This window comes from Magnolia sinica, chromosome 13, assembly GCF_029962835.1.
Source record: "Magnolia sinica isolate HGM2019 chromosome 13, MsV1, whole genome shotgun sequence".
In the NCBI taxonomy this organism is placed as follows: Eukaryota; Viridiplantae; Streptophyta; class Magnoliopsida; order Magnoliales; family Magnoliaceae; genus Magnolia; species Magnolia sinica.
In genome coordinates this window covers 8255098-8265783 of record NC_080585.1, presented here as the reverse complement: position 1 = coordinate 8265783, position 10686 = coordinate 8255098, and the positions used below count along the sequence as shown (strand labels likewise).

General features: G+C 36.7%; 1 protein-coding gene across 1 annotated transcript; it reads left to right on the top strand.

The window, feature by feature from the left end:
- Positions 1-5166: 5166 nt before the first annotated feature.
- On the top strand, positions 5167-7074 carry LOC131222675 (non-specific lipid transfer protein GPI-anchored 14-like). Its single transcript, XM_058217832.1, has 3 exons — positions 5167-5686; positions 6469-6543; positions 6763-7074. The coding sequence occupies exons 1-3, from the start codon at positions 5353-5355 to the stop codon at positions 6909-6911; spliced, it is 558 nt and encodes a 185-aa protein (XP_058073815.1). The 5' UTR covers positions 5167-5352; the 3' UTR covers positions 6912-7074.
- Positions 7075-10686: the final 3612 nt, after the last annotated feature.

The window sequence follows — 10686 nt, the reverse complement described above, 5'->3', positions numbered from 1 at the left end:
CTCATACAGTTCATGCCGACTTAAAACCCTTCGAGTAAATTCGGCTCAGTTTAATTTCAAGTTTGGTTACGAATGCAATCCGTACAAGAAGTGGTCCATGGTTCGGTGATTTAAATAGAAGATGAAGTGCGCCCTACAGTGGATGAACGATGCCCCAAAAATCTCCCACATACAAATATCCCAGTCAAGTGAGGCTCATCAGATCATCAAGACCATTGTATCATAAGGCCATCTTTCTTTTAAATGCCATGAGCTGTGAATCAAAGTGACTAGGTCGGACATAGAGCTGGGCACAGGATGACTCGACTTGCCTAACTTGACTCATCCGACTCATTCAAACCCGACTCGATCCGAACTGAATGAGTGAGTCGGTCCAAACCAAGTACGCTTCGCCCAATCCAAACTCAAACCGAGTCGAGTCCAAGTTACTCAGTAACTCGACTCGAAACTCGGTCCGGTCATACTCGATTCGATCTGAAACCCGACTCAACTCAAATATATATATATATATATATATATATATATATATATATATATATATATATATATATATATATATATATATATATCTTAATTTTTAAGTATCTCTAACCCTATCCACCGCACCCGATCTCAAACCCTCTCTCAACTCAACAACCATCCACCACCATCACCACCCTCCTCTCTCTCTCTGTCACGCCCTGACATTCGGGTACCTGAATAGGGTATTCAAGACCTGAATCTCATGTTCGTGAGTTTTAATATATTGATTATTTATTACAATTCACATGATTCAATCAAATTTAATCGATATTCAATGCTATCTAAAGAAAATACTGCTGAAATGTTTATTAAATTCAACTCTCTTGATAGTTTTTTTATTTTTTTTATTTTTTTTTTCCTACATCGAAATTTGGAATATAAACTAAACCTAAATAACAAAAACTGAATTGAATTTAAACTAAACTTAATTTTTTAGAAAAATAAAACTAATAGTAGAGGCCGGTTTACTCGTAGTATTTCAGCTCTGCACCTCTTCATTTTTTGTAGTAGGGTGAGCATAATAGCCTAGTAAGGTCATTTCTTACTCAAAATTTAACATGTTCATATTATATCAATTTTTATAAATAATGGATAAAAATAGAATACAAATAATAAAAGAACATGAATTTAAGAAATAAAATTGTAAAACTGTGATGCATGTGATACTTTCCATGTATTTTCGTAAACGATGTATATTATTTCTTACAACACCGTACTCAAGTGGATGACTACGTTGCATTAACGCCCACCCATTAGTACCTCATGGTGATGAACCCATTTTTACATTAGCTGATCAGACTACTGATACAGTTGTACCTCTGACGTATGTCCATGCACACAATTGTACTCATACGCTATAAATAAAGGAGATTCCAAAGGACCTAGTGGATTTTATAGTCTTTCACGTAAGGAACACAATCGCCCTACTTACTGGCTTTAGGGTCTTACTCCCAAGAGATACGAACGCCGTATTTGCTTACGTTACATCCAACATATTAAAATCGATACTCAATGAATGTTAAACATGCATGTAAGATAAATCATTGTTTCGCAATCGAAAATATCAACAATATATTTTTTTAATTTCTAATTAATAATTCTAAATATAATTTTACTGAAACTTTAATGATTAAAACATTTAAATAAATATTATTTTTACTATTATTAAATTTAGAAATTACTGATTTAATAATGTATAAGAAATATAATTAAATCAGAATTTTTACTTAAATAATATTAAATATTAGCATAAATTATTTATTATTTTCATTCACTAAATTCTAAATTTTAAAATTTATTTTAATTATCACATAAACTTAACATATATATATATATATATATATATATATATATATATATATATATATATATATATATATATATATAATTCTAATATTAAATTAAAATTTAATAAATTTATATAAAGTATTTTTATAATTTAAGGATTTATTTATATTTATTTATTGTTTTATTCACTAAATCCTAAAATTTCAATTTTATTTTAATTATCACATAAACTTAACAAATATATATATATATATATATATATATATATATATATATATATATATATATATATACATATATATATATATAATTTTGATATTAAATTAAAATTTAATAAATTTATACAAATAAAGTATTTTAACAATTTAAGAATTTATTTATATTTAAATTTAACTTCAGATTTAAATCAATCAAATTATAATCTAATTTATTAAATAAATTTCAAAGTTGATGAATTTGATTATTTTAATAACAAAATTTATTTAAATTATTAATTTTTAAAAGTTTAGAATTAAAATTAGATTTTTTTTATCAAATTATACTTTTAATAATTTATTAACTGATCTAATATAAGTTATATATATATATGAAATTTAAGATCTATTAAAATTTTGGAATAAAATAACATAACAATTAACTGAAAATGTTAAGCTTCAAGTTAAGATCACCTATCTTAAAAAAATCCAACGATCTGACCTTGCTCCAATCTCTCTCTCTTGATCTACAGGGTTCTCTGTCTCCCTCTTTCTCTTTTCGATTCGATTGTTTCTTTTATTTCTTTCCTTCTTCTTTTTTTTTTTTAAAGGAGGTGAGTAACGGAATAGAAGAGTAGAAATTATGGGACAGTTTCGATTTGATGGGAGGGTTCAGTGCCCATTACCATACGAAACAGAAGGAAGGAGGGAGAAAGTGGGTTAGTCGGCGGTGATGTGCAAAAGATAATTCATTTATTCTTTTTTTAAAAAAAATAAATTTAGATATGGTGGGTCCCACTAACGATGATATAAATCTATTCCGTCCATCATCTTTGCCTAGCCATGAGAGGATATAAGGTCAAAAATGAGGCTGATCCAAAACTCAGGTGGGCCACACGCAAGCGGACGGTGGGGTTGGATCCCATAAAAAAATGGGTTGTTACACTCTCCCTCTCCTCTCCACTCCCTCCCTCCCTCCCTCCTCTTCCAAGCCTGGCAACTACCCACCACCATTACCACCCTCCTCCTCCTCCTCCTCTCTCTCTCTCTCTCTCTCTCTCTCTCTCTCTCTCTCTCTCTCTCTCTCCGATTCGGTGCCAACTCGACCCAACTCAGTACTTTTGACTGGGTTAGACTTGGTCCGGATTAGTCCAGACCAAACCTAGACTCAGATCAGGTCAGGCATGCTGGACTCAGTACCGAGTCGGGTCGAGTTCGGATTAGGCCTATTTCAAAACCGGATCAAGTTGGGTCAGCCCTAACTCGGTCCAACTCGACTCGATGCCCAGCTTTAGTCGAACACCCTGTCGACTTGGGTTTCAAATAATGGTCTCTCTAAATGGGGGGTCATAAAGATATCAGTGAGATACAAGCTCAACCCCCATATACAAGCATTTACAAATTGTGCCCCACCGCTACTTGCAGGGCCAAAGTAGTTGAGATGATAAAGATGTCTTCATTAGCAGTCCATGTCTGGTTTCACATGAAACAAGTGAGTAATTGCCCTTGGCTATAGGGCAAAACTGGTGATAAACATAATTAGGGTTTGCCTCGCTGAATTTCATGTTTGTCTCCCTCAATTGCTAGTTTGCCCCGCTGAATTTCATGTTTGCCCCGCTCAATTTCTAGTTTGCCCCTCTCAATTTCATATTTGCCCTGATTAATTTCTAGTTTGCCTCTCCAATTTGATGTTTGCCCCACTAAATTTTCAGTTTCCCCCGCTGAATTTCATGTTTGCCCCACTTAATTTATTGTTTGTCCTGCTCGATTTCTAGTTTGCCCCACATATGAATCGTCATTTTTGTAAACACAATTTTGCTATTTGCCTGTCATATATAATTGTTACACCTGCATACGAATCGCCATTTGTGCAAACACAATTTTGCTATTTGCCTGTCATATATAATTGCTACACCTGCATATGAATCGCCATGCTGACAGTGTGTACCAATAAAGCCTATTTTCTCTTCTTTTTTAGTACAACACTGACTAAAAAATGATGGGAATTCTTCCACCGTACACAGCATAGCTGCGTGACAATCCAAACCATCTAAATTTGATTGAAATTGACTGCAAACTTATTAAAATTGACCTCGAAGTGAATGAAATGTATTTTCGACCATCGACCTAATGAAATCTTGGAAAATAATAAGGTTAGTTGACTAAAGTAGTTTCTCCTACCCCCAAAATCATATATGGTACGTTAAGTAAATAATTTTGGTTTAGAACATATTCTTATTAAATGAATAAAAAAGAAATTATAAAAAGAGAGAAATTTTTTTTATATGCTTATATGTATTAGAGAAAAATGTAGGTAGGTAGAATAAAGTTCTCTGTAAAAAAAAAAAAAAAGATTGGCGCGGCACTACACCTATAGGGAGGCAATGCTGCGGCAGGCGACAATGGCTTCGGTTATAATCCGTAGCTATAGAGGGCCATACAGACTGCATAAGCTACAGCGGCACTACCGCCGGGCAGGAGCCTCGCCATGCGGCAATAGCTACGGTTATAATCCGTAGCTATAGAAGTCAGACACCATATACTTTCATCCTCAAATTCGCTGTCCATACGAACAGGTCTAGTTCGTATGTTAAGTTTGTTTTGTTGCATGAATATCCAGTGGATAAAAGGTGGGGTCCACAGTCGTAAATTTCTCTTCTAATTATTTCAGAAGGATATGGTGTTAGACGCATGCATCCAATTTACATGTCCAACAATCTGCCTCCCTGCACCAGGAACCCATCAAGATCCAGACCGTTAATTGTAACCGTCCAATAACACCAGCACCAATGTGGCGTTTTCCTTTTCCCAATAAAATTTCGACGTTTGGTTGGACCACTTCATACATCCACTGGTAACCATCGAATGTCCAATCCACGGATAAGATCAACCAACCAGCATGATTTTTTTGGTTTATAGACCATCAGCAGCACGACCCAAGATATGAACGGGTCAGGATCCCATACGTGCGCCACATCACCAAAATCAAGCCATCAGTAACATATGTGCACCCGATTGCACTGGATACCATTCAATCAAAACGACCCAATGCCATTCCAGCATCGGTCGTCGGTGCATTTTCACATGGGATGATGGGAGCCTTTAGAGCTTCTAACCAACGTAGTTATTGCATGCATCCAATCCCTTTCTTTATATCCTTCTCATTCCATAAGAGAATCCTAGTTTGAGACGGAAACCACCCAAACGCTCCTTCTCAAGCCTTTTGAACCTCTAACCAACGTAGTTATTGCATGCACGATCTATCAATTCCTCCAAATCCACCTCTTTCAATAAGCGAATCCTTAGTTGAGTAGGAAACCATCCAAACTCTCCATCTCTCATCTTAGCCATGGCAAGAAGCTTTCCATACTCCCAATTAGCATTCATCTTAGTGTTTTGCTTGTTGGGCGTTTGCCAATCGGACTTCGCGAGTGATCGGGCCGAGTGCGCGACCCAGCTGGCGGGCCTCGCCACATGTCTGCCATTCATGGAGGAGAAAGCAAAGGTCCCAACTCCCGATTGTTGTAGCGGACTCAAGCAGCTCGTCGACAAGAGCAAGAAATGCTTGTGTGTGCTTGTGAAGGATAGAAACGAGCCGCAGCTTGGGTTTAAGGTCAATATATCATTGGCATTAGCACTTCCCAAGTCTTGTAGCGTCCCTGTCAACGGCTCCGAGTGCATAGGTATGTAACGATTTTTTTTTTTTTTTTAATGAGATATCTGAACCATTCATCAGACAGATCCTCTCTTGCACCTAATCTGACACGGAAATCAGACTGAGCCACTAGATGGGTCGAATCACCAGACTTTCGTAGGGAGTTCCTGCGCTGGAATATCAGTTGGGGTCTACTGTAATATTAGTTAGAAATCCACCCCGTCCATACGTTTTGTGAGATCATTTTAGAACATTCAACTGAAAATGAGGTGGACCCAAGAGTGGGCCACACAAAAGGAAACAGTATGAATTCAGTGACCAGAGTTGAAATATTTTTATGGCCATAAAAGTTACCGACCAGGATAAATTTTTAGTGTTTTCACTTCATCCCAGTGGGAATTACCTCATAAACGGTTTGGATGGCATATAAACATCAAGGCGAAGCCAAGGAAGGTTTCAACGGTAGGGAACTCTTTCCTCAGTTTTCTCTCTCGTATGGCCCACTTGAGTTTTGGATACATTTCAATTTCAGTCGAAAATGACCTCGCAAAACTGATCGACAGGGTGGATTTCTGAAAAACATCACAGTGGGCCCCAACTGGCATCCCAGCTCAGTAACTTCCTGCAAAAGGCAGGAAATCCGAGTCTGGAATTACCGGACTTTCGGGCCAGGGCACATGTATGATGGGACCCAACTGACAAACTGGCCGGATCTAAGATGTGCCAGGCTGCTACATGTGCCGCGTGCCGGCGAGCTGCCACATCCATGTATGATATACCCCTTAGCTTATGTTGAGGAAATGCTCTCAGATATTCTACACATTCCGCCGAATTCAACCGACGCTCAGATTTTCAAGCAAATTGCCAGTGGGGGTCCAACGAATGGTAACTCTCTTTTTCTCTCCTTTTCTGGGTAATGTAGGGTTGTCAATGAGCTGTTGATGGGCCAGTTAGGTCCTGGTTTTTTAATAGGTCGAACCGAACCTATTGGCCTGGGCCGAGTAATGGGTTGTGAATAGGCCGAGCCCATTGATATCCCTTGTTGTACAGAAAATATGATTCTTATGTCACATTTTCCTTGTGTTGGTGTTTGTTGTCTCAAAGGGAAATCTAGCAATACCAGTAGTGGTGGATCCACTGCCGATGAGAACCATGGGAAAAGTGATGCGGGCCGGAAGAGCTGGTTGGTTACTGAGATGGCGTTTGTTGTTTGGATATGGTGTTTGGTATCACTTGTGATCTTGGGGAGGTAGAAAGACTGGAATCTATTGTGTGGAACTCCTGTAAGCGTCGGTGTAATTTGTTATGGTTTCATAATGCATTGCAATGTTGCTCTCACTCATACTGTTCATGCCGACTTAAAACTCTCCGAGTAAATTCTGCTCAGTTTAATTTCAAGTTGGGTTACGAATGCAATCCGTGCAAGTAGTGGTCCTTGGTTTGGTGATTTAAATAGAAGATGTAGTGGGGCCTACAGTGGATGAACGATGCCCCAAAAATCTCCCACATACAAATATCCCTGTCAAGTGGGGCCATCAGATCAATGGTCAAGACCATTGTATCATAAGGCCATCTTTCTTTTAAATGCCATGAGTTGTGAATCAAATTGACTAGGTAGGACATGGAGCTGAGCACGGGATGACTCGACTCGCCTAACTTGACTTGTCCGACTCCTTCAGACCCGACTCGATCCGAACCGAATGAGTGAATCAGTCCGAACCAAGTAGGCTTCGCCCAATCTGAACTCAAACCGAGTCAAGTCCAAGTTACTCAGTAAGCCGACCCGAAACTCGATCCAGTCATACTCAATTCTCGATTCAATCTGAAACCCGGCTCAACTCAGATTGAGTATATATATAATAAAAAACCCTAATTTCTAAGTATCTCTAACCCTACCCACCGCACCCGACCTCGACCCGATCCCAAACTCTCTCTTCGTCCCTCCCTCCCTCATCCTCCTCCTCTTCCAAGCCTAGCAACCACCCACCACCATTACCACCCTCCTCCTCTCTCTCTGTCACGCCCTGACATTCGGGCACCCAAATAGGGTATTCGAGACCCGAATCTCAGATTCATGAGTTTTAATATATTGATTATTTATTACAATTCACATAATTCAATCAAATTTAATAGATATTCAACGTCATCTAAAGAAAATACTGCTGAAATGTTTATTAAATCCAACTCTCTTGATATTTTTTATTTTTTATTTTTTTATACCGAAATTTGGAATATAAACTAAAACTAGACAACAAAAACTGAATTGAATTTAAACTAAACCTAATTTTCTAGAAAAATAAAACTAACAGTAGAGGCCCGCCTACTCGTAATATTCCAGCTCTGTATATATGCTTTTTTTGTAGTAGGATGAGCATAACAGCCCAATAGGGTCATTTCTTACCCAAAATTTAACATGTTCTGATTATATCAATTTTTATAAACAATGGAGAAAAATATAATACAGATAATAAAAGAACATGAATTTAAGCAATAAAATTGTAAAACTGTGATACATGTGATACATTCCATGAATTCTCATAAAGGATATATATTATTTCTTACAACACCGTACCCAAGTGGATGGCTACGTTGCATTAACGCCCACGCACTAGTACCTTATGATGATGGACTCATTTATACATTAGCTAATCAGACTACTGATGCAGTTGTGTCTCTGACGAATATCCGCACACGCAATTGTACTCATACCCCGTACACAAAGGAAACTCCAAAGGACCCAGTGGGTTCTAGGGTCTTTCACCCAAGGGACACAATCGCTCTACTTGCTGGCTTTAGGGTCTTACACCCAAGAGACATGATCGCCCTATTTGCTTACGTTACATTCAACATATTAAAATCGATGCTCAATGAATATTAGACATGCATGTAAGATAAATTATTGTTTCGCAATCGAAAATATCAACAATATAATTTTTTTTATTTCTAATTAATAATTCTAGATATAATTTTGTTGAAATTTTAATAATTAAAATATTTAAATAAATATTATTTTTACTATTATTAAATTTAGAAATTACTAATTTAATAATGTATACGAAATATAATTAAATCAGAATTTTTACTTAAATAATATTAAATATTAGCATAAAAATATTTATTATTTTCATTCACTAAATTCTAAAATTTAAATTTTATTTTAATTATTACATAAACTTAACAAATATATATATATATATATATATATATATATATATATATATATATATATATTTCTGATATTAAATTAAAATTTAATAAATTTATACAAATAAAGTATTTTTACAATTTAAGAATTTATTTATATTTAAATTTAACTTCAGATTTAAAGCAATCAAATTATAATCTAATTTATTAAATAAATTTCAAAGCTGATGAATTTGATTATTTTAATAACAAAATTTATTTAAATTATTAATTTCTAAATGTTTAGAATTAAAATTAGATTTTTTTTAATCAAATTATACTTTCAATAATTTACTAACTAATCTAATATAAGTAATATATATATATTTGAAATTTAAGATCAAGTTGAGATTTTGGAATAAAATAACATAACAATTATCTGAAAATGTTAAACTTCAAGTTAAGATCACCTACCTTAAAAAAATCTGATGATCCAGACCTACACTAATCTCTCTCTCTCTTGATCTATAGAGTTCTCTCTCTCCATCTCTCTCTTTTTTATTTGATTGTTTCTTTTGTTTCTTTGTTTCTTTTTTTTTCTTTTTTTTTTTTAAATTTTATTTTATTTAAAGGAGGTGAGTAACGGAATAGAAGAGTGGGAATTATGGGATAGTTTCGATTTGATGGGAGGATTCGGTGCCCATTACCATATGAAAAAGGAGTGAGAGAGTGGATTAGTCGGCGGTGACGTGCGGAAAATAATTCATTCATTCTTTTTTTCTTTTTTTTTTAAAGATATGGTGGGTCCTACTAACGATGATATAAATCTACTCCGTCCATCATTTTTGCCTAGCCATGAGAGGATATAAGGCCAAAAATGAGGCTAATCCAAAACTTAAGTGGGCCACACGCAAGCGGACGGTGGGGTTGGTTCCCATTAAAAAAATGGGTTGTTACACTCTCCCTCTCCTCTCCACTCCCTCCCTCCATCCCTCCTCTTCCAAGCCCGATAACCACCCATCACCATCACCACCCTCCTCTCTCTCTCTCTCTCTCTCTCTCTCTCTCTCTCTCTCTCTCTCTCTCTCTCTCCGATTCGGTGCCAACTCGACCCACCTCAATACTTTTGATCGGGTCGGACTCGGTCCGGATTAGTCTAGGCCAAACCTAGACTCAGATCGGGTCAGACATGCTGGACTCGGTACCGAGTCGGGTCGAGTTCGGGTCATGCCTATTTCAAAACCGGATCAAGTTAGGTCAGCCCTAACTCGGTCCAACTCGACTCAATGCCCAGCTCTAGTCGGACACCCTATCAACTTGGGTTTCAAATAATGGTCTCTCTAAATGGGGGGTCATAAAGATATCAGTGAGATAAAAGCTCAACCCCCACATACAAGCATTTACAAACTGTGCCCCACCGCTACCTGCAGGGCCAAAGTAGTTGAGATGATAAAGACGTCTTCATTATCAGTCCGTGTCTGGTTTCACATGAAACAAGTGAGTATTTGCCCTTGGCTATAGGGCAAAACTAGTGATTGACATAATTAGGGTTTTCATTTTTGGACCACAAATGGGACACGTCATCAAGTCCAGACTGTCCGTTCATTTCCAACCAATAGTGAGATAGGCCGCGACGGATAATTATTACAATTGAATCCTACCCATTTACACAATCGAATGTAAAAATGGATGACAGAGATCGAGAACAGAAAATAGGTCCAAACATTCAATTGGCCCCACATTGGATTGCTTCAGGTCCAAAGAAGCACTTCGGTCAGATGGTAGCCAACCTGATCGCTCATGAAATGGACTTCAACAACAAAATGACCAATGTTCAAAGTGCCAGGATCATCCGATGGGTCTTATCCTTGGAATGAATGGATGGTTCAGATTGATATGTGGACT

Excerpts from the sequence above, each read along its gene's own strand:
- LOC131222675 (XM_058217832.1), top strand. The coding sequence starts at position 5,353 with ATGGCAAGAAGCTTTCCATACTCCCAATTAGCATTCATCTTAGTGTTT. Across the intron at positions 5,687-6,468 it reads CAACGGCTCCGAGTGCATAG|ATATTCTACACATTCCGCCG; the intron begins GTATGTAACGAT and ends AAATGCTCTCAG. Across the intron at positions 6,544-6,762 it reads CAGTGGGGGTCCAACGAATG|GGAAATCTAGCAATACCAGT; the intron begins GTAACTCTCTTT and ends GTTGTCTCAAAG.